This window comes from Ascaphus truei, chromosome 14, assembly GCF_040206685.1.
Source record: "Ascaphus truei isolate aAscTru1 chromosome 14, aAscTru1.hap1, whole genome shotgun sequence".
NCBI classification, from domain to species: domain Eukaryota; kingdom Metazoa; phylum Chordata; class Amphibia; order Anura; family Ascaphidae; genus Ascaphus; species Ascaphus truei.
In genome coordinates, this window is record NC_134496.1 from 50,640,348 (window position 1) to 50,666,065 (window position 25,718).

Consider the following 25,718-nt stretch of genomic DNA (forward strand, 5'->3'; position numbering starts at 1 on the left):
AGTACCTGAGTATAGTGGTCGTATAAGAAGTTGATGTGCCAAGTAACTCTCCTTGGAGTCTGATACTTGGCCCTTGTGCTGTACTGACTGAAGTCCAGTCCCCAGCACCGGAGCATGAAGCGCAAACTCAACTTTCTGCCGTCCCGGGGGGGGGGGGGGCGCAACTTTCTGCCGTTCCGGGGGGGCGCAACTTTCTGCCGTTCCGGGGGGGGGCGCAACTTTCTGCCGTTCCGGGGGGGCGCAACTTTCTGCCGTCCCGGGTGGGGGGGGGAGGTGGGGCGCAACTTTCTGCTGTCCCGGGGGGCGCAACTTTCTGCCGTGTCGGGGGGGGGCGAAACTTTCTGCCGTCCCGGGGGGGTGGGGGGGGGCGCAACTTTCTGCCGTCCCGGGGTGGGGGGGGGGCGCAACTTTCTGCCGTCCCAGGAGTGGCTGAGGGGGCAACTTTCTGCCGCCCCCCGGGATGCAACTTTCTGCCGCCCCCCGGGATGCAACTTTCTGCCGCCCCCCGGGATGCAACTTTCTGCCGCCCCCCGGGATGCAACTTTCTGCCGCCCCCCGGGATGCAACTTTCTGCCGCCCCCCGGGATGCAACTTTCTGCCGCCCCCCGGGATGCAACTTTCTGCCGCCCCCCGGGATGCAACTTTCTGCCGCCCCCCGGGATGCAACTTTCTGCCGTCCCCCGGGATGCAACTTTCTGCCGCCCCCGGGATGCAACTTTCTGCCGGCCCCCCGGGGCAAGATTTCACTCCGCGCTTACCAATGGCTTTTCAGAATGCAAAAATTTGGCAAAGGGAAAAAGTCCCGACACGACGGGAGAAACGGACTTTCCTTGATAAAAGTAATGGAGAGGTTTATAATCTGCGCTGTGGAAACTGCGCGCCGGGTGTGAGGTCTCGGTGGGTAATTGGATGAGTGTGAAATTGAAACACCTGATCCATTGTTTTCAAGCTCACATTCAGATTAAAATACTCTGTATTCGTATCAGGATAAATAAAAAAGGACCAAATGATCCAGCAAACACGTTTTATTGAATGCTCAGGTATTCTTTTCCTTTGGTATCTGGTGCCTCAAGGTTACTCCTCTTTATATACTGGGAGGTTGGGAGAGCTCTGTACATATTGTTACATTAATGTAGACATATGTCCTTGGTCCATTCAAAGGAACAACTACCTGCAATGGATCTGCACGTTTCCAGGTCCAATACACAGGCTAGATCTCATACAGCGTAATGACTGCTCCTAGCTGGAGGTGCGGTATGGCTCTTTCCGATTCACCGGATGTTATTGGGTAGATAGAAATCCACTGTTCATCCCGTTCACCTCCTTCCCTCCTCCCCCGGCCTCCTGGCACCTGGGATGGGGTATTAGTTTTTGGGATTAATTGTGTGGAACAAAGCAGACCCTGTGGCCCATGCACACCTGAGGCAGGAGGACACAGGTAGCAGGCTACGTGCTACCGATCAGTGCGAGAGTCTGGGTGGTCTCCGAGACTAGGGGCGACTCGTACACCGTCTGTGTGCAGTCCCATGTCAGACCAAAGTGATATGATTAGCGGGTTAGGCCGCTATCTTCGGTTTGTGCTGATTGTACGTTCTATACTCTTCCTAGTGATTTCTGAGGTATGGAGGCAACATACAATTGTCAACATTAATAATCCCCTGTCATTCAGTATCCCTGTGGGGGGGGGAGCTCCCCCTGTGCGAGTGGGTGGGGGGAGCTCCCCCTGTGCAAGTGGGTGGGGGGAGCTCCCCCTGTGCGAGTGGGGGGGGGGGCGTTCCCCCTGTGCGAGTGGGGGAGAGAACTCCCCCTGTGCGAGTGGGGGGGGGGGGGGCTCCACCTGTGCGAGTGGTGGGGTGCGCTCCCCCTGTGCGAGTGGGGGGGGAGCTCCCCCTGTGCGAGTGGGGTGGGGGGGCGCGTGCTCCCCTGTGCGAGTGGGGTGGGGGGGTGCACTCCCCCTGTGCGAGAGGGGGGGGGAGCTCCCCCTGTGCGAGTGGGGTGGGGGGGCGCGCGCTCCCCCTGTGTGAGTGGGGGGGGGCGCACTCCCCCTGTGCGAGTGACAATGGGAAGAGCACGTCGCACACTGACCAGAACCCTGCTCTGCGTTTAGGAGGAGAAGGATGTCTTGGAAGCCGACCTGGACAAGGATGAAGTTCTGCAGCCTCAGGCCGGAGAGATGACCGGAGAGAATCTTCTGACCACAGAGTACCTGGGGGTATGTTCATTCCAATAGACTCAGCTACCTGTAATGTGCTGCAGTGTGACTGAGTACCTAGCATACCTACTCCAGGGGCTCTCTACTTTTTTTTGAGCACAGGTTTTAAAAATTGAGACACCACTTCTCATCAGACCACACTCACCTACTCGCTTGCATGCACCATACTCGCGCTCCACACAACCACACTCACCTTCCTCACACACACCCACTGCACTCGCGCTCCACACACCCACCGCACTCGCGCTCCACACACCCACCGCACTCGCGCTCCACACACCCACCGCACTCGCGCTCCACACACCCACCGCACTCGCGCTCCACACACCCACCGCACTCGCGCTCCACACACCCACCGCACTCGCGCTCCACACACCCACCGCACTCGCGCTCCACACACCCACCGCACTCGCACTCCACACACCCACCGCACTCGCACTCCACACAACCACCGCACTCGCACTCCACACAACCACACTCACCTTCCTCACACACACCCACCGCACTCGCACTCCACACAACCACACTCACCTTCCTCACACACACCCACCGCACTCGCGCTCCACACACCCACCGCACTCGCGCTCCACACACCCACCGCACTCGCGCTCCACACACCCACCGCACTCGCGCTCCACACACCCACCGCACTCGCGCCTCGCGCTCCACACACCCACCGCACTCGCGCTCCACACACCCACCGCACTCGCGCTCCACACACCCACCGCACTCGCGCTCCACACACCCACCGCACTCGCGCTCCACACACCCACCGCACTCGCGCTCCACACACCCACCGCACTCGCGCTCCACACACCCACCGCACTCGCGCTCCACACACCCACCGCACTCGAGCTCCACACACCCACCGCACTCGCGCTCCACACACCCACCGCACTCGCGCTCCACACACCCACCGCACTCGCGCTCCACACACCCACCGCACTCGCGCTCCACACACCCACTGCACTCGCACTCCACACAACCACACTCACCTTCCTCACACACACCCACCGCACTCGCGCTCCACACAACCACACTCACCTTCCTCACACACACCCACCGCACTCGCGCTCCACACACCCACCGCACTCGCGCTCCACACACCCACCGCACTCGCGCTCCACACACCCACCGCACTCGCACTCCACACACCCACCGCACTCGCACTCCACACACCCACCGCACTCGCACTCCACACAGACATCCACCACACTCGCCCACCTCCTCACGACACGCTATTAGAGAGGGTTGGGGTTCCTTACAATGCATCTGATCTCAGACGTGCTATTAGAGAGGGTTGGGGTTCCTCAGAATTTCACATGGGGTTCCTTAACCAAAAGAAGGTTGGAAACCACTGCCTTAATGTCTGCCATCTTTGCATTTTAAAAGAAAATAGCATTCTATATTCTACTGTTAATTTTCACACCAGGCGACCTGTTTCTACCTCATCTTATTTCACATTTCCTCTCTCCTCCCATTGTAGGGCAGGGCCCTTCTCTGCTTCGCATGCTGTACATATATACTGGCAATGTGCAGCTAGCTAACCCTGTCGTTAAGGGGTTAACCTATTCTGTCCCGGGGGACCTGCATTGTGCATCTTGCAAGCTGCAAATGTACGTGTGAGTGAGGCGCAGGGGGCTCAACTCCAGTCCTCAAGCCCCCCCAACAGGTCAGCTGTCAGGATAACCCTGCTTCAGCACAGGTGGCTCAATAAGAGGCTCAGTGATTGAGACACCTGTGCTGAAGCAGGGATATACTGAAAACCTTACCTGTTGGGTGGGCTTGAGGACTGGAGCTGAGCCCCCCTGAGTTAGAGTATGTGCAATCAGGTCTCAGGATCCATGGGCTGAAGTGGGCCCAAGGCAGTGTCATTGTAAGCAGCTCTCTCTCTCTCAGGTTCTGGCTGACCTTCTCCCTGTCCTTGCAGATAATGACCCACACACTGAAGGTAAAGAAGAGGATGTTCCCGGGGGTCATGCAGAGCATCGATGAGCCCCTACAGAGACCAGTGACCCCCAGCACTCACCGAGCCATGTATACCGTGTAAGTACTGCCTCCATGCTGTGCCTGGGCCCTGTATACAGTGTAAGTACTGCCTCCATGCTATGCCTGGGCCCTGTATACAGTGTAAGTACTGCCTCCATGCTATGCCTGGGCCCTGTATACAGTGTAAGTACTGCCTCCATGCTATGCCTGGGCCGTGTATACAGTGTAAGTACTGCCTCCATGCTATGCCTGGGCCCTGTATACAGTGGAAGTACTGCCTCCATGCTATGCCTGGGCCCTGTATACAGTGGAAGTACTGCCTCCATGCTGTGCCTGGGCCGTGTATACAGTGTAAGTACTGCCTCCATGCTGTGCCTGGGCCCTTATACAGTGGAAGTACTGCCTCCATGCTGTGCCTGGGCCCTGTATACAGTGTAAGTACTGCCTCCATGCTATGCCTGGGCCCTGTATACAGTGTAAGTACTGCCTCCAAGCTATGCCTGGGCCCTGTATACAGTGTAAGTACTGCCTCCAAGCTATGCCTGGGCCCTGTAAACAGTGTAAGTACTGCCTCCATGCTATGCCTGGGCCCTGTATACAGTGTAAGTACTGCCTCCATGCTGTGCCTGGGCCCTGTATACAGTGTAAGTACTGCCTCCATGCTGTGCCTGGGCCCTGTATACAGTGTAAGTACTGCCTCCATGCTATGCCTGGGCCGTGTATACAGTGTAAGTACTGCCTCCATGCTATGCCTGGGCCGTGTATACAGTGTAAGTACTGCCTCCATGCTATGCCTTGGCCCTGTATACAGTGTAAGTACTGCCTCCATGCTATGCCTGGGCCCTGTATACAGTGTAAGTACTGCCTCCATGCTATGCCTGGGCCCTGTATACAGTGTAAGTACTGCCTCCATGCTATGCCTGGGCCCTGTATACAGTGTAAGTACTGCCTCCATGCTGTGCCTGGGCCCTGTATACAGTGTAAGTACTGCCTCCATGCTATGCCTGGGCCCTGTATACAGTGTAAGTACTGCCTCCATGCTGTGCCTGGGCCGTGTATACAGTGTAAGTACTGCCTCCATGCTATGCCTGGGCCCTGTATACAGTGTAAGTACTGCCTCCATGCTATGCCTGGGCCCTGTATACAGTGTAAGTACTGCCTCCATGCTGTGCCTGGGCCCTGTATACAGTGTAAGTACTGCCTCCATGCTATGCCTGGGCCCCGTATACAGTGTAAGTACTGCCTCCATGCTATGCCTGGGCCCTGTATACAGTGTAAGTACTGCCTCCATGCTATGCCTTGGCCGTGTATACAGTGGAAGTACTGCCTCCATGCTATGCCTGGGCCCTGTATACAGTGTAAGTACTGCCTCCATGCTATGCCTTGGCCGTGTATACAGTGGAAGTACTGCCTCCATGCTGTGCCTGGGCCCTGTATACAGTGGAAGTACTGCCTCCATGCTGTGCCTGGGCCCTGTATACAGTGTAAGTACTGCCTCCATGCTGTGCCTGGGCCCTGTATACAGTGGAAGTACTGCCTCCATGCTGTGCCTGGGCCCTGTATACAGTGTAAGTACTGCCTCCATGCTATGCCTGGGCCCTGTATACAGTGGAAGTACTGCCTCCATGCTATGCCTGGGCCCTGTATACAGTGTAAGTACTGCCTCCATGCTATGCCTGGGCCCTGTATACAGTGTAAGTACTGCCTCCATGCTATGCCTGGGCCCTGTATATAGTGTAAGTACTGCCTCCATGCTGTGCCTGGGCCATGTATACAGTGTAAGTACTGCCTCCATGCTATGCCTGGGCCGTGTATACAGTGTAAGTACTGCCTCCATGCTGTGCCTGGGCCCTGTATACAGTGTAAGTACTGCCTCCATGCTGTGCCTGGGCCCTGTATATAGTGTAAGTACTGCCTCCATGCTGTGCCTGGGCCATGTATACAGTGTAAGTACTGCCTCCATGCTATGCCTGGGCCCTGTATACAGTGTAACTACTGCCTCCATGCTATGCCTGGGCCCTGTATATAGTGTAAGTACTGCCTCCTTGCTGTGCCTGGGCCCTGTATACAGTGTAAGTACTGTCTCCATGCTATGCCTGGGCCCCGTATACAGTGTAAGTACTGTCTCCATGCTATGCCTGGGCCCTGTATACAGTGGAAGTACTGCCTCCATGCTATGCCTGGGCCCTGTATACAGTGGAAGTACTGCCTCCATGCTGTGCCTGGGCCCTGTATACAGTGTAAGTACTGCCTCCATGCTATGCCTGGGCCCTGTATACAGTGTAAGTACTGCCTCCATGCTATGCCTGGGCCCTGTATACAGTGGAAGTACTGCCTCCATGCTGTGCCTGGGCCCTGTATACAGTGTAAGTACTGCCTCCTTGCTGTGCCTGGGCCCTGTATACAGTGTAAGTACTGCCTCCATGCTATGCCTGGGCCGTGTATACAGTGGAAGTACTGCCTCCATGCTGTGCCTGGGCCCTGTATACAGTGTAAGTACTGCCTCCATGCTATGCCTGGGCCGTGTATACAGTGTAAGTACTGCCTCCATGCTGTGCCTGGGCCCTGTATACAGTGGAAGTACTGCCTCCTTGCTGTGCCTGGGCCCTGTATACAGTGTAAGTACTGCCTCCATGCTATGCCTGGGCCGTGTATACAGTGTAAGTACTGCCTCCATGCTGTGCCTGGGCCCTTATACAGTGGAAGTACTGTCTCCATGCTATGCCTGGGCTGTGTATACAGTGTAAGTACTGCCTCCATGCTGTGCCTGGGCCGTGTATACAGTGTAAGTACTGCCTCCATGCTGTGCCTGGGCCCTGTATACAGTGTAAGTACTGCCTCCATGCTATGCCTGGGCCCTGTATACAGTGTAAGTACTGCCTCCATGCTATGCCTGGGCCCCGTATACAGTGTAAGTACTGCCTCCATGCTGTGCCTGGGCCGTGTATACAGTGTAAGTACTGCCTCCATGCTATGCCTGGGCCCTGTATACAGTGTAAGTACTGCCTCCATGCTATGCCTGGGCCCTGTATACAGTGTAAGTACTGCCTCCATGCTATGCCTGGGCCCTGTATACAGTGTAAGTACTGCCTCCATGCTATGCCTGGGCCGTGTATACAGTGTAAGTACTGCCTCCATGCTATGCCTGGGCCGTGTATACAGTGTAAGTACTGCCTCCATGCTGTGCCTGGGCCCTGTATACAGTGTAAGTACTGCCTCCATGCTATGCCTGGGCCCTGTATACAGTGTAAGTACTGCCTCCATGCTATGCCTGGGCCCTGTATACAGTGTAAGTACTGCCTCCATGCTATGCCTGGGCCGTGTATACAGTGGAAGTACTGCCTCCATGCTATGCCTGGGCCCCGTATACAGTGTAAGTACTGCCTCCATGCTGTGCCTGGGCCCTGTATACAGTGTAAGTACTGCCTCCATGCTATGCCTGGGCCCTGTATACAGTGTAAGTACTGCCTCCATGCTATGCCTGGGCCCCGTATACAGTGTAAGTACTGCCTCCATGCTATGCCTGGGCCGTGTATACAGTGTAAGTACTGCCTCCATGCTGTGCCTGGGCCGTGTATACAGTGTAAGTACTGCCTCCATGCTGTGCCTGGGCCGTGTATACAGTGTAAGTACTGTCTCCATGCTGTGCCTGGGCCCTGTATACAGTGTAAGTACTGTCTCCATGCTATGCCTGGGCCGTGTATACAGTGGAAGTACTGTCTCCATGCTATGCCTGGGCCCTGTATACAGTGTAAGTACTGCCTCCATGCTATGCCTGGGCCCTGTATACAGTGTAAGTACTGCCTCCATGCTATGCCTGGGCCGTGTATACAGTGTAAGTACTGCCTCCATGCTGTGCCTGGGCCCCGTATACAGTGTAAGTACTGCCTCCATGCTATGCCTGGGCCCTGTATACAGTGGAAGTACTGCCTCCATGCTGTGCCTGGGCCCTGTATATAGTGTAAGTACTGCCTCCATGCTGTGCCTGGGCCCTGTATACAGTGTAAGTACTGCCTCCATGCTATGCCTGGGCCCTGTATATAGTGTAAGTACTGCCTCCATGCTGTGCCTGGGCCCTGTATACAGTGTAAGTACTGCCTCCATGCTATGCCTGGGCCCTGTATACAGTGTAAGTACTGCCTCCATGCTGTGCCTGGGCCCTGTATACAGTGTAAGTACTGCCTCCATGCTGTGCCTGGGCCCTGTATACAGTGTAAGTACTGCCTCCATGCTATGCCTGGGCCCTGTATACAGTGTAAGTACTGCCTCCATGCTATGCCTGGGCCGTGTATACAGTGTAAGTACTGTCTCCATGCTATGCCTGGGCCCTGTATACAGTGTAAGTACTGCCTCCATGCTATGCCTGGGCCCTGTATACAGTGTAAGTACTGCCTCCATGCTGTGCCTGGGCCGTGTATACAATGGAAGTACTGTCTCCATGCTGTGCCTGGGCCCTGTATACAGTGTAAGTACTGCCTCCATGCTGTGCCTGGGCCGTGTATACAATGGAAGTACTGTCTCCATGCTATGCCTGGGCCCTGTATACAGTGTAAGTACTGCCTCCATGCTATGCCTGGGCCGTGTATACAGTGTAAGTACTGTCTCCATGCTATGCCTGGGCCCTGTATACAGTGTAAGTACTGCCTCCATGCTATGCCTGGGCCCTGTATACAGTGTAAGTACTGCCTCCATGCTGTGCCTGGGCCGTGTATACAATGGAAGTACTGTCTCCATGCTATGCCTGGGCCCTGTATACAGTGTAAGTACTGCCTCCATGCTGTGCCTGGGCCCTGTATACAGTGTAAGTACTGCCTCCATGCTATGCCTGGGCCCTGTATACAGTGTAAGTACTGCCTCCATGCTATGCCTGGGCCCCGTATACAGTGTAAGTACTGCCTCCATGCTATGCCTGGGCCCTGTATACAGTGTAAGTACTGCCTCCATGCTATGCCTGGGCCCCGTATACAGTGTAAGTACTGCCTCCATGCTATGCCTGGGCCGTGTATACAGTGTAAGTACTGCCTCCATGCTGTGCCTGGGCCCTGTATACAGTGTAAGTACTGCCTCCATGCTATGCCTGGGCCGTGTATACAGTGTAAGTACTGCCTCCATGCTGTGCCTGGGCCCTGTATACAGTGTAAGTACTGCCTCCATGCTATGCCTGGGCCCCGTATACAGTGTAAGTACTGCCTCCATGCTGTGCCTGGGCCCTGTATACAGTGGAAGTACTGCCTCCATGCTGTGCCTGGGCCCTGTATATAGTGTAAGTACTGTCTCCATGCTATGCCTGGGCCGTGTATACAGTGTAAGTACTGCCTCCAAGCTATGCCTGGGCCGTGTATACAGTGTAAGTACTGCCTCCATGCTATGCCTGGGCCCCGTATACAATGGAAGTACTGCCTCCATGCTGTGCCTGGGCCCTTATACAGTGGAAGTACTGCCTCCATGCTATGCCTGGGCCGTGTATACAGTGTAAGTACTGCCTCCATGCTATGCCTGGGCCCTGTATACAGTGTAAGTACTGCCTCCATGCTATGCCTGGGCCGTGTATATAGTGTAAGTACTGCCTCCATGCTATGCCTGGGCCGTGTATATAGTGTAAGTACTGCCTCCATGCTATGCCTGGGCCCTGTATACAGTGTAAGTACTGCCTCCATGCTATGCCTGGGTCGTGTATACAGTGTAAGTACTGCCTCCATGCTGTGCCTGGGCCGTGTATACAGTGTAAGTACTGCCTCCATGCTATGCCTGGGCCCTGTATACAGTGTAAGTACTGCCTCCATGCTGTGCCTGGGCCGTGTATACAGTGTAAGTACTGCCTCCATGCTATGCCTGGGCCCTGTATACAGTGTAAGTACTGCCTCCATGCTGTGCCTGGGCCCTGTATACAGTGTAAGTACTGTCTCCATGCTGTGCCTGGGCCCTGTATACAGTGTAAGTACTGCCTCCATGCTATGCCTGGGCCCTGTATACAGTGTAAGTACTGCCTCCATGCTATGCCTGGGCCCTGTATACAGTGTAAGTACTGCCTCCATGCTGTGCCTGGGCCCTGTATATAGTGTAAGTACTGTCTCCATGCTATGCCTGGGCCCTGTATACAGTGTAAGTACTACCTCCATGCTATGCCTGGGCCGTGTATACAGTGTAAGTACTGCCTCCATGCTATGCCTGGGCCCTGTATACAGTGTAAGTACTGCCTCCATGCTATGCCTGGGCCTGGAATACAGTGTAAGTACTGCCTCCATGCTATGCCTGGGCCGTGTATACAGTGTAAGTACTGCCTCCATGCTATGCCTGGGCCCTGTATACAGTGTAAGTACTGCCTCCATGCTATGCCTGGGCCCTGTATACAGTGTAAGTACTGCCTCCATGCTATGCCTGGGCCGTGTATACAGTGTAAGTACTGCCTCCATGCTGTGCCTGGGCCCTGTATACAGTGTAAGTACTGCCTCCATGCTATGCCTGGGCTCTGTATACAGTGTAAGTACTGCCTCCATGCTATGCCTGGGCCTGGAATACAGTGTAAGTACTGCCTCCATGCTATGCCTGGGCCCTGTATACAGTGTAAGTACTGCCTCCATGCTATGCCTGGGCCCTTATACAGTGGAAGTACTGCCTCCATGCTGTGCCTGGGCCCTTATACAGTGGAAGTACTGCCTCCATGCTATGCCTGGGCCTGGAATACAGTGTAAGTACTGCCTCCATGCTATGCCTGGGCCGTGTATACAGTGTAAGTACTGTCTCCATGCTATGCCTGGGCCCTGTATACAGTGTAAGTACTGCCTCCATGCTATGCCTGGGCCGTGTATACAGTGTAAGTACTGCCTCCATGCTGTGCCTGGGCCGTGTATACAGTGGAAGTACTGCCTCCATGCTGTGCCTGGGCCGTGTATACAGTGGAAGTACTGCCTCCATGCTGTGCCTGGGCCCTTATACAGTGTAAGTACTGCCTCCATGCTATGCCTGGGCCCTGTATACAGTGTAAGTACTGCCTCCATGCTATGCCTGGGCCCTGTATATAGTGTAAGTACTGCCTCCATGCTGTGCCTGGGCCCCGTATATAGTGTAAGTACTGCCTCCAAGCTATGCCTGGGCCCTGTATACAGTGTAAGTACTGCCTCCATGCTGTGCCTGGGCCCTGTATACAGTGTAAGTACTGCCTCCATGCTATGCCTGGGCCCTGTATACAGTGTAAGTACTGCCTCCATGCTATGCCTGGGCCGTGTATACAGTGTAAGTACTGCCTCCATGCTATGCCTGGGCCCTGTATACAGTGTAAGTACTGCCTCCATGCTATGCCTGGGCCCTGTATACAGTGGAAGTACTGCCTCCATGCTATGCCTGGGCCCTGTATACAGTGTAAGTACTGCCTCCATGCTATGCCTGGGCTCTGTATACAGTGTAAGTACTGCCTCCATGCTATGCCTGGGCCTGGAATACAGTGTAAGTACTGCCTCCATGCTATGCCTGGGCCGTGTATACAGTGTAAGTACTGCCTCCATGCTATGCCTGGGCCGTGTATACAGTGGAAGTACTGCCTCCATGCTGTGCCTGGGCCCTGTATACAGTGGAAGTACTGCCTCCATGCTATGCCTGGGCCCCGTATACAGTGTAAGTACTGCCTCCATGCTGTGCCTGGGCCCCGTATACAGTGTAAGTACTGCCTCCATGCTGTGCCTGGGCCCCGTATACAGTGTAAGTACTGCCTCCATGCTGTGCCTGGGCCCTGTATACAGTGTAAGTACTGCCTCCATGCTATGCCTGGGCCCTGTATACAGTGGAAGTACTGCCTCCATGCTATGCCTGGGCCGTGTATACAGTGTAAGTACTGCCTCCATGCTATGCCTGGGCCGTGTATACAGTGTAAGTACTGCCTCCATGCTGTGCCTGGGCCCTTATACAGTGTAAGTACTGCCTCCATGCTATGCCTGGGCCCTGTATACAGTGTAAGTACTGCCTCCATGCTATGCCTGGGCCCTGTATACAGTGGAAGTACTGCCTCCATGCTATGCCTGGGCCCTGTATACAGTGGAAGTACTGCCTCCATGCTATGCCTGGGCCCTGTATACAGTGGAAGTACTGCCTCCATGCTATGCCTGGGCCGTGTATACAGTGTAAGTACTGCCTCCATGCTATGCCTGGGCCCTGTATACAGTGGAAGTACTGCCTCCATGCTATGCCTGGGCCCTGTATACAGTGGAAGTACTGCCTCCATGCTATGCCTGGGCCCTGTATACAGTGTAAGTACTGCCTCCATGCTATGCCTGGGCCGTGTATACAGTGTAAGTACTGCCTCCATGCTGTGCCTGGGCCCTTATACAGTGTAAGTACTGCCTCCATGCTATGCCTGGGCCCTGTATACAGTGTAAGTACTGCCTCCATGCTATGCCTGGGCCCTGTATACAGTGTAAGTACTGCCTCCATGCTATGCCTGGGCCCTGTATACAGTGGAAGTACTGCCTCCATGCTATGCCTGGGCCGTGTATACAGTGGAAGTACTGCCTCCATGCTGTGCCTGGGCCATGTTTACAGTGTAAGTACTGCCTCCATGCTATGCCTGGGCCATGTTTACAGTGTAAGTACTGCCTCCATGCTATGCCTGGGCCCTGTATACAGTGTAAGTACTGTCTCCATGCTATGCCTGGGCCTGGAATACAGTGTAAGTACTGCCTCCATGCTATGCCTGGGCCCTGTATACAGTGTAAGTACTGCCTCCATGCTATGCCTGGGCCGTGTATACAGTGGAAGTACTGCCTCCATGCTATGCCTGGGCCCTGTATACAGTGGAAGTACTGCCTCCATGCTATGCCTGGGCCGTGTATACAGTGGAAGTACTGCCTCCATGCTATGCCTGGGCCGTGTATACAGTGGAAGTACTGCCTCCATGCTGTGCCTGGGCCGTGTATACAGTGGAAGTACTGCCTCCATGCTATGCCTGGGCCCTGTATACAGTGGAAGTACTGCCTCCATGCTGTGCCTGGGCCCTTATACAGTGTAAGTACTGCCTCCATGCTATGCCTGGGCCCTGTATACAGTGGAAGTACTGCCTCCATGCTGTGCCTGGGCCCTGTATACAGTGTAAGTACTGCCTCCATGCTATGCCTGGGCCTGGAATACAGTGTAAGTACTGCCTCCATGCTGTGCCTGGGCCCTTATACAGTGTAAGTACTGCCTCCATGCTGTGCCTGGGCCCTGTATACAGTGGAAGTACTGCCTCCATGCTATGCCTGGGCCCTGTATACAGTGTAAGTACTGCCTCCATGCTATGCCTGGGCCCTGTATACAGTGTAAGTACTGCCTCCATGCTGTGCCTGGGCCCTGTATACAGTGTAAGTACTGCCTCCATGCTATGCCTGGGCCGTGTATACAGTGTAAGTACTGCCTCCATGCTATGCCTGGGCCCTGTATACAGTGTAAGTACTGCCTCCATGCTATGCCTGGGCCCTGTATACAGTGTAAGTACTGCCTCCATGCTATGCCTGGGCCCTGTATACAGTGTAAGTACTGCCTCCATGCTATGCCTGGGCCGTGTATACAGTGTAAGTACTGCCTCCATGCTATGCCTGGGCCCTGTATACAGTGTAAGTACTGCCTCCATGCTATGCCTGGGCCCTGTATACAGTGTAAGTACTGCCTCCATGCTATGCCTGGGCCCTGTATACAGTGTAAGTACTGCCTCCATGCTATGCCTGGGCCCTGTATACAGTGTAAGTACTGCCTCCATGCTATGCCTGGGCCCTGTATACAGTGTAAGTACTGCCTCCATGCTATGCCTGGGCCCTGTATACAGTGGAAGTACTGCCTCCATGCTGTGCCTGGGCCCTGTATACAGTGTAAGTACTGCCTCCATGCTGTGCCTGGGCCGTGTATACAGTGTAAGTACTGCCTCCATGCTGTGCCTGGGCCCTGTATACAGTGTAAGTACTGCCTCCATGCTGTGCCTGGGCCCTGTATACAGTGTAAGTACTGCCTCCATGCTGTGCCTGGGCCCTGTATACAGTGTAAGTACTGCCTCCATGCTGTGCCTGGGCCCTGTATACAGTGTAAGTACTGTCTCCATGCTATGCCTGGGCCGTGTATACAGTGTAAGTACTGCCTCCATGCTATGCCTGGGCCCTGTATACAGTGGAAGTACTGTCTCCATGCTATGCCTGAGCCGTGTATACAGTGTAAGTACTGCCTCCATGCTATGCCTGGGCCCTGTATACAGTGTAAGTACTGCCTCCATGCTATGCCTGGGCCCTGTATACAGTGTAAGTACTGCCTCCATGCTGTGCCTGGGCCCTGTATACAGTGTAAGTACTGCCTCCATGCTATGCCTGGGCCCTGTATACAGTGTAAGTACTGCCTCCATGCTATGCCTGGGCCCTGTATACAGTGGAAGTACTGCCTCCATGCTATGCCTTGGCCCTGTATACAGTGTAAGTACTGCCTCCATGCTATGCCTGGGCCTGGAATACAGTGTAAGTACTGCCTCCATGCTATGCCTGGGCCCTGTATACAGTGTAAGTACTGCCTCCATGCTATGCCTGGGCCCTGTATACAGTGTAAGTACTGCCTCCATGCTATGCCTGGGCCCTGTATACAGTGTAAGTACTGCCTCCATGCTATGCCTGGGCCGTGTATACAGTGTAAGTACTGCCTCCATGCTATGCCTGGGCCCTGTATACAGTGTAAGTACTGCCTCCATGCTATGCCTGGGCCGTGTATACAGTGTAAGTACTGCCTCCATGCTATGCCTGGGCCCTGTATACAGTGGAAGTACTGCCTCCATGCTATGCCTTGGCCGTGTATACAGTGTAAGTACTGCCTCCATGCTATGCCTGGGCCCTGTATACAGTGTAAGTACTGCCTCCATGCTATGCCTGGGCCCTGTATACAGTGTAAGTACTGCCTCCATGCTATGCCTGGGCCCCGTATACAGTGTAAGTACTGCCTCCATGCTATGCCTGGGCCCCATATACAGTGTAAGTACTGCCTCCATGCTATGCCTGGGCCCTGTATACAGTGTAAGTACTGCCTCCATGCTATGCCTGGGCCCTGTATACAGTGTAAGTACTGCCTCCTTGCTGTGCCTGGGCCCTGTATACAGTGTAAGTACTGCCTCCATGCTATGCCTGGGCCCTGTATACAGTGTAAGTACTGCCTCCATGCTGTGCCTGGGCCCTGTATACAGTGGAAGTACTGTCTCCATGCTATGCCTGGGCCCTGTATACAGTGTAAGTACTGCCTCCATGCTATGCCTGGGCCCTGTATACAGTGTAAGTACTGCCTCCATGCTATGCCTGGGCCGTGTATACAGTGTAAGTACTGCCTCCATGCTATGCCTGGGCCGTGTATACAGTGTAAGTACTGCCTCCATGCTATGCCTGGGCCGTGTATACAGTGTAAGTACTGCCTCCATGCTATGCCTGGGCCGTGTATATAGTGTAAGTACTGCCTCCATGCTATGCCTGGGCCCTGTATACAGTGTAAGTACTGCCTCCATGCTGTGCCTGGGCCGTGTATACAGTGTAAGTACTGCCTCCATGCTATGCCTTGGCCCTGTATACAGTGTAAGTACTGCCTCCATGCTATGCCTGGGCCCTGTATACAGTGGAAGTACTGCCTCCATGCTATGCCTGGGCCCTGTATACAGTGGAAGTACTGCCTCCATGCTGTGCCTGGGCCCTGTATACAGTGGAAGTACTGCCTCCATGCTATGCCTGGGCCCTGTATACAGTGTAAGTACTGACAGTATCTTGTCTCCTTCCCCAACCTCTCCTGTCACCTCCTGACGGTCTCTCTGCTCTTCTGTTTCCAGGCCAGAGAATAATGTCTCCGCTTCTCTCACCGCAAGCTCCTTCATGGTCAGCAAAATGTCGTCCTGTCACAGCTCGAGACCCCCAACCCGCAGCGGAAGCCGTCCCAGCTCCTCCGACTACTGCGTGTCTTCAGCGTGTAAGTACCACGTGGGGGAGAGGGGGCGAATAACCAAACCGTGGTTATCCTTCATGTGATGGTCACTCTGCAGAGGGGGGGACAGGCCCAATATGAGTCTTTTGTTTAGGTCCCTGTGTCACCTTGCGGGGGAGGGGGGGGAGTTAGACTCAATGTCCCTTCTGTTTGGGCGTCTGTGTCACTATTTCAGTGCCTCTCAGAAAGTCCTGTGATGTGTTCTCCATGTGATTGGAGAAGCATGCTGTGCTGTGACATGTCTCTCCCCGTGTGACGGGAGATGCATGCTGTGCTGTGACGTGTCTCTCCCCGTGTGACGGGAGATGCATGCTGTGCTGTGACATGTCTCTCCCCGTGTGACGGGAGATGCATGCTGTGCTGTGACGTGTCTCTCCCCGTGTGACGGGAGATGCATGCTGTGCTGTGACGTGTCTCTCCCCGTGTGACGGGAGATGCATGCTGTGCTGTGACGTGTCTCTCCCCGTGTGACGGGAGATGCATGCTGTGCTGTGACGTGTCTCTCCCCGTGTGACGGGAGATGCATGCTGTGCTGTGACGTGTCTCTCCCCGTGTGACGGGAGATGCATGCTGTGCTGTGACGTGTCTCTCCCCGTGTGACGGGAGATGCATGCTGTGCTGTGACGTGTCTCTCCCCGTGTGACGGGAGATGCATGCTGTGCTGTGCCGTGTCTCTCCCCGTGTGACGGGAGATGCGTGCTGTGACGTGTCTCTCCCCGTGTGACGGGAGATGCATGCTGTGCGGTGACGTGTCTCTCCCCGTGTGACGGGAGATGCATGCTGTGCTGTGACGTGTCTCTCCCCGTGTGACGGGAGATGCATGCTGTGCTGTGACATGTCTCTCCCCGTGTGACGGGAGATGCATGCTGTGCTGTGACATGTCTCCCCCCGTGTGATGGGAGATGCATGCTGTGCTGTGACATGTCTCTCCCCATATGAAGCAGTTCATGACCTCACGCTGCTCTGGGAGCAGATGGCACTCTGGCAGACATTCATCGAAATTTCCTCTGACTGAAATCTGCTCCTGATCAGGCAGGAAATCAATCGTCCTTCCTGTGTCTTTCAGAGGAAACTGGTTGTGTGGATGTTAGGTGAAGTGCGTGTGTGTGAGAGAGAGCGAGAGCGAGGGAGAGACGGAGCTAGTGTGCGAGGGAGAGACGGAGCTAGTGTGCGAGGGAGAGACGGAGCTAGTGTGCGAGGGAGAGACGGAGCTAGTGTGCGAGGGAGAGACGGAGCTAGTGTGCGAGGGAGAGACGGAGCTAGTGTGCGAGACTAGGCTCCAGCGTATCTGAGAGCGTGCGTGTAACAAAGTGACAGTGAGTGCTGGTGACGTGGTGTGCTCTGAACACCCTGAGTGTGTAAACCTTTGCAATGCTTAATTCGAAATAAACACCACATGTAGCCAGTAGCCTGGACTCTCAAACCAATCTGCTTCACTTGACCACAGGCCCTTCCCCCCCCCCTCTCCTCCTGTATCTAACATACCACTTGTGCCTAAACTCGCTAAGGCGCTGGTAACAGTACATGATGTACTCTATCAAAGGAGCCATACATTGCCCATATATACACATACATATCTTATACTATATTAGTGAAAGCACTGTATGTTTGCCTGCCTGCCTGCATGCATGCCTGCCTGCTGGATGTCCGGTGTCCCTAGGGGAAATCTCATTGGTCCCTTGGGCCGCCCCCGCACACCTCTCATTGGCCTGAGGCGGAGTGACGGCCCAAAGGACACACAGGGACACACACACACACACAGGGGGACACACGGACACACGGACACACACACACACACAGGGACACACACACACAGTAGGGGGGGTGTGTACATTAGCAGCATGTATAACCCGGGGGGGGGGGGGGGAGAGGGCCCTCACATACCCGCCGGAGCCTCCGCCTCTTCCTCCCCGAAATCAGCCTCCTCCTCTCCCCGTGTCTCCCGCGCTTTCAACCCCCCCCCCCCCCCCCCCCCACCGGCGCCGCTACAGTCAGCGGAGCAGCGAGTGCCCGGGACACAGCGGGGGAGCGGCCACAACAAGCTGCCTCCCGCCTCAGTTCCACGTGGGAGCGGCCGGACGGGTGAGGGAGCTGCCGGACGGGTGAGTGAGCGGCTTTCACCCACCCCTCACCCCCCTTCAAATCACCTCCCCTCCACCCCCCCCCCCCCCCGGCGCCGCTACAGTCAGCGGAGCGAGCGAGCGCCCGGGACACAGCGGGGGAGCGGCCACAACAAGCTGCCTCCCGCCTCAGACCACGTGGGACCTTCCGGACGGGTGAGTGAGCGGCCTTCACCTCCCCTTCACCCCCCTTCACCTCCCCTCCACCCCCTGGCGCCGCTACAGTCAGCGGGGGAGCGAGCGCCCGGGACACAGCGGGGGAGCGGCCACAACAAGCTGCCTCCCGCCTCAGACCACGTGGGAGCGGCCGGACGGGTGAGGGAGCGGCCGGACGGGTGAGGGAGCTGCCGGACGGGTGAGGGAGCGCCCTTCACCTCCCCTCACCCCCCTTCACCTCCCCTCACCCCCCTTCACCTCACCTCCCCTCACCCCCCTTCACCTCACCTCCCCTCCACCCCCCCCTTCACCTCCCCTCCACCCCCCCCTTCACCTCCCCTCCACCCCCCTTCACCTCCCCTCCACCCCCTCCCCTCCACCCCCCTTCACCTCCCCTCCACCCCCCCCTTCACCTCCCCTCCACCCCCCCCTTCACCTCCCCTCCACCCCCCCCCTTCACCTCCCCTCCACCCCCCCCTTCACCTCCCCTCCACCCCCCCCTTCACCTCCCCTCCACCCCCCTTCACCTCCCCTCCACCCCCTCCCCTTCACCTCCCCTCCACCCCCCCCCCCTTCACCTCCCCTCCACCCCCCTTCACCTCCCCTCCACCCCCCCCCCTTCACCTCCCCTCCACCCCCACCTTCACCTTCCCTTCACTCCCCCCTTACAACCTCCCACCACCTCCTCACCACCTCCACCCCCCAAAGCCAACCCCACCCCCCTTCCCAACTCCCCACCACCTCCCCCCCCTTCCCACCACCTCCCCCCCACCCCCCCCTTCCCACCACCTCCCCCCCACCCCCCCCCTTCCCACCACCTCCCCCCCACCCCCCCCCTTCCCACCACCTCCCCCCCACCCCCCCCTTCCCACCACCCCCCCCTTCCCACCACCTCCCCCCCACCTCCCCTTCCCCCCCCTCCTTCCCACCACCTCCCCCCCACCTCCCCTTCCCCCCCCCACCCCCCCCCCTTCCCTGAGGCGGAGTCACGGGCCAAAGGACACACAGGGACACAAACACACACAGGGACACACACACACACACAAGTAGACACACACACACACACAGACGTAGACACACACACACGTATACACACACACACGTATACACACACACACGTATACACAAACACACACACGTAGACACAAACACACATGTACACGTACACACACACACACACACACATGTACACATACACACACACACACACATGTACACGTAGACACGTACACACACACACATGTACACATATACTCACACACATGTACACGTACACACACACATGGAGACATACACACACACACATGGAGACATACACACACACACATGGAGACATACACACACACACACATGTACACATACACACACACGTATACACTCACACACGTATACACACAGGTATACATACACATAATGTATACACACACACACACACACATGTATACACACACATGTATACACACACACACATGTATACACACACACACACACGTGTATACACACACACACGTGTATACACACACACACACGTGTATACACACACACATGTGTATACACACACACACATGTGTATACACACACACACATGTGTATACACACACACACATGTGTATACACACACACACATGTGTATACACACACATGTGTACACACACACATGTGTACACACACACATGTGTACACACACACATGTGTACACACACACACATGTGTATACACACACACATGTATACACACACACATGTATACACACATACACATGTATACACACACACACACACACATGTGTATACACACACAAACATGTGTACACACACACAAATGTACACACACACACACACACACTTATACACACACACACATACAATGTATACACACAAACATGTATACACACACACAAACATGTATACACGTGTATACACAAATGTGTATACACACACACGTGTATACACACACACGTGTATACACACACGTGTATACATACACACACACGTGTATACACACACACGTGTGTATACACACACATACGTGTATACACACACACGTGTATACACATACACACACACGTACACATACACACACACACATGTATACACACACACACATACAATGTATACACACACACACATACAATGTATACACACAAACATGTATACACACACACACCCCAGCACCACCACATCAGCACACCGGTATCCCATGCCCCCCCAGCACACTGGCATTCTCGGCTCCCCGCCATTCCCAGCCCCCATCAACACCATCAGCACCCACACATCGTCACCTTTGCACCTCCCCCATCGGCACACCCACATCCGCACCCCCACATCAGCACCAAACCCTCCCAAATCAGCACACCAATACAATCACCATCAGTACAGCCACAGCAGCACTACCACCGCACATGGGCCGCGTGGACCACTCCCCACCCAAATGCCACACCCACACCACAAACATCCCGGGCAACGCCGGGGCTCTCAGCTAGTATATATATATTTGGTGCACAAGCAGATTGGACGTTGCAACCGTTGATAGGACGTTCTCTCCACCTCCCTAGCGAGCTTCTTAATGCCAACACGCTGGTGGATCCTGTACTGTTCTTCTTAAACTGGGAACGCGTGATTAGCGCAGGAGAGCAGGCTGCAGGTGTCCCGGGGGGGGGGCGCAGGTGAATGCCCCAAGGGCCGCCTGTTACCTACCAATGCCTTAAAACCATTCAACAGGACCTGAACTTCCGTTCCCACAATGTTAGTGGTAACTCTGTATTTATTAATGAAGGTAGCGTCGCGATAACTTGTATTAACACCACGCTAAAAGCCTAGCATTCTCATCTAAAGCCTGGGCGCTAGTGGGAAAGATATGCAAATAATATGCAAATGAGCGGCTAACATAAGAATCCCCTACTCCCGAAGTTCTCTGTTAATGCGTCACGTTATGTAAGTCATACGGCGTTACTCCTGTCCCGTCACTGATCTAAGGCAGGGGTGCTCAACTCAAGTCCTCGAGCCTCCCCCCCCCTCCCCCCCCCCCCCAACAGGTCAGGTTTTCAGGATATCCCAGCTTCAGTCCCTGCTGCAGCACAGGTGGATCAATCGGAGGCTCAGTCTTAGATTGAGCCACCTGTTCTGAAAATGGGATATCCTGAAAACCTGACCTGTTGGGGTGGCTTGAGGACTGGAGTTCAGTGCCCCTGATCTAAGGCAATATGCAGAAGCCCTATATCAGTGTGCAACCTGGAGTAACACGAAGCCGTGACTACGGCCGCATTACTTGCAGATAACAGGACATCACGTGAAAGCGCCCCGGCGCAGACATTGTTGGTTGTGTGCGGACGCCGGTGAACCCCAGGATTATAATGTCCGTTCTCAGATTTCGGTCCCGTGACGTGGCCTGATTTTATGGCAGTTACAAGCCTGGGCTTTAGACTGCAAGCTCTGCAGGGCAGGCATTCCTTTCCCCATTGCGGGCTCTTATATACCGGGTTGGTGTGCTGAAGGTAAGCTGCGTAACCTCTGTGTGACGGGGCAGGTCCTGTTCTCGGGGCAGGTCCTGTTCTCGGGGCTGGTCCTGCGCACGCAGTACTAATGAATCATTTGTAGCTTAGTGAATACGCCCCACAGTGTTTGTAAATAAGAGTGCTGCGGTGCGCAGTACCACTAATACCACGCGCAGGGTACCACTGACCTGTATCTCCCTGCTCCCTTCTCTCTCAGCCGTGGCCTCTGAGGAATCTCAGATCTTCTCGCCAGTCTGTTGGTCAGACCAGCGCGGGGCGGGGTCCCCCACGTCACTGTCACCTCCGTCACTGTCACCTCCGTCACCGTCACCTCCGTCACTGTCACCGCGTATCCTGGACCTGGAGAAGAACAATGGGCACGCAAACTGGTAAAGGCTGCACAGCGCCATGCAACATCACACTGCGCTGCACAGCGCCACGCAACATCACACAGCGCTGCACAGCGCCACGCAACATCACACTGCGCTGCACAGCGCCACGCAACATCACACTGCGCTGCACAGCGCCACGCAACATCACACTGCGCTGCACAGCGCCACGCAACATCACACTGCGCTGCACAGCGCCACGCAACATCACACTGCGCTGCACAGCGCCACGCAACATCACACTGCGCTGCACAGCGCCACGCAACATCACACTGCGCTGCACAGCGCCACGCAACATCACACTGCGCTGCACAGCGCCACGCAACATCACACTGCGCTGCACAGCGCCACGCAACATCACACTGCGCTGCACAGCGCCACGCAACATCACACTGCGCTGCACAGCGCCACGCAACATCACACTGCGCTGCACAGCGCCACGCAACATCACACTGCGCTGCACAGAGCCACGCAACATCACACTGCGCTGCACAGAGCCACGCAACATCACACTGCGCTGCACAGCGCCACGCAACATCACACTGCGCTGCACAGCGCCACGCAACATCACACTGCGCTGCACAGCGCCACGCAACATCACACTGCGCTGCACAGCGCCACGCAACATCACACTGCGCTGCACAGAGCCACGCAACATCACACTGCGCTGCACAGAGCCACGCAACATCACACTGCGCTGCACAGAGCCACGCAACATCACACTGCGCTGCACAGCGCCACGCAACATCACACTGCGCTGCACAGCGCCACGCAACATCACACTGCGCTGCACAGCGCCACGCAACATCACACTGCGCTGCACAGCGCCACGCAACATCACACTGCGCTGCACAGCGCCACGCAACATCACACTGCGCTGCACAGCGCCACGCAACATCACACTGCGCTGCACAGCGCCACGCAACATCCACTGCCAGGCCACGCAACTCCCGATCACTGCGCTGCACAGCGCCACGCAACATCACACTGCGCTGCATAGTGCCACGCAACATCACACTGCGCTGCACAGCGCCACGCAACATCACACTGCGCTGCACAGCGCCACGCAACATCACACTGCGCTGCACAGCGCCACGCAACATCACACTGCGCTGCACAGCGCCACGCAACATCACACTGCGCTGCACAGAGCCACGCAACATCACACTGCGCTGCACAGCGCCACGCAACATCACACTGCGCTGCACAGCGCCACGCAACATCACACTGCGCTGCACAGAGCCACGCAACATCACACTGCGCTGCATAGTGCCACGCAACATCACACTGCGCTGCACAGCGCCACGCAACATCACACTGCGCTGCACAGAGCCACGCAACATCACACTGCGCTGCACAGCGCCACGCAACATCACACTGCGCTGCACAGCGCCACGCAACATCACACTGCGCTGCACAGAGCCACGCAACATCACACTGCGCTGCACAGCGCCACGCAACATCACACTGCGCTGCACAGCGCCACGCAACATCACACTGCGCTGCACAGAGCCACGCAACATCACACTGCGCTGCACAGCGCCACGCAACATCACACTGCGCTGCATAGTGCCACGCAACATCACACTGCGCTGCATAGCGCCACGCAACATCACACTGCGCTGCACAGCGCCACGCAACATCACACTGCGCTGCACAGCGCCACGCAACATCACACAGCGCTGCACAGCGCCACGCAACATCACACTGCGCTGCACAGCGCCACGCAACATCACACTGCGCTGCACAGCGCCACGCAACATCACACTGCGCTGCACAGCGCCACGCAACATCACACTGCGCTGCACAGCGCCACGCAACATCACACTGCGCTGCACAGCGCCACGCAACATCACACTGCGCTGCATAGTGCCACGCAACATCACACTGCGCTGCACAGCGCCACGCAACATCACACTGCGCTGCACAGCGCCACGCAACATCACACTGCGCTGCACAGCGCCACGCAACATCACACTGCGCTGCACAGCGCCACGCAACATCACACTGCGCTGCACAGCGCCACGCAACATCACACTGCGCTGCACAGCGCCACGCAACATCACACTGCGCTGCACAGCGCCACGCAACATCACACTGCGCTGCACAGCGCCACGCAACATCACACTGCGCTGCACAGCGCCACGCAACATCACACTGCGCTGCACAGCGCCACGCAACATCACACTGCGCTGCACAGCGCCACGCAACATCACACTGCGCTGCACAGCGCCACGCAACATCACACTGCGCTGCACAGCGCCACGCAACATCACACTGCGCTGCACAGCGCCACGCAACATCACACTGCGCTGCACAGCGCCACGCAACATCACACTGCGCTGCACAGCGCCACGCAACATCACACTGCGCTGCACAGCGCCACGCAACATCACACTGCGCTGCACAGCGCCACGCAACATCACACTGCGCTGCACAGCGCCACGCAACATCACACTGCGCTGCACAGCGCCACGCAACATCACACTGCGCTGCACAGCGCCACGCAACATCACACTGCGCTGCACAGCGCCACGCAACATCACACTGCGCTGCACAGCGCCACGCAACATCACACTGCGCTGCACAGCGCCACGCAACATCACACTGCGCTGCACAGCGCCACGCAACATCACACTGCGCTGCACAGCGCCACGCAACATCACACTGCGCTGCACAGCGCCACGCAACATCACACTGCGCTGCACAGCGCCACGCAACATCACACTGCGCTGCACAGCGCCACGCAACATCACACTGCGCTGCACAGCGCCACGCAACATCACACTGCGCTGCACAGCGCCACGCAACATCACACTGCGCTGCACAGCGCCACGCAACATCACACTGCGCTGCACAGCGCCACGCAACATCACACTGCGCTGCACAGCGCCACGCAACATCACACTGCGCTGCACAGCGCCACGCAACATCACACTGCGCTGCACAGCGCCACGCAACATCACACTGCGCTGCACAGCGCCACGCAACATCACACTGCGCTGCACAGCGCCACGCAACATCACACTGCGCTGCACAGCGCCACGCAACATCACACTGCGCTGCACAGCGCCACGCAACATCACACTGCGCTGCACAGCGCCACGCAACATCACACTGCGCTGCACAGCGCCACGCAACATCACACTGCGCTGCACAGCGCCACGCAACATCACACTGCGCTGCACAGCGCCACGCAACATCACACTGCGCTGCACAGCGCCACGCAACATCACACTGCGCTGCACAGCGCCACGCAACATCACACTGCGCTGCACAGCGCCACGCAACATCACACTGCGCTGCACAGCGCCACGCAACATCACACTGCGCTGCACAGCGCCACGCAACATCACACTGCGCTGCACAGCGCCACGCAACATCACACTGCGCTGCACAGCGCC

General features: G+C 56.3%; 1 protein-coding gene across 6 annotated transcripts in view; it reads left to right on the forward strand.

Moving 5' to 3' along the window:
• Positions 1-25,718, forward strand: part of ARMC9 (armadillo repeat containing 9) — an 88,370-nt gene that overhangs the window by 54,734 nt on the left and 7,918 nt on the right. For all 6 annotated transcript variants that reach the window (XM_075570953.1, XM_075570952.1, XM_075570951.1 and 3 more), the window contains 4 exons: positions 2,108-2,212; positions 4,143-4,258; positions 16,005-16,141; positions 22,143-22,314. In XM_075570953.1, coding sequence (XP_075427068.1) covers positions 2,108-2,212; positions 4,143-4,258; positions 16,005-16,141; positions 22,143-22,314 — 530 coding nt within the window. The remainder of the gene's footprint in view (positions 1-2,107; positions 2,213-4,142; positions 4,259-16,004; positions 16,142-22,142; positions 22,315-25,718) is intronic.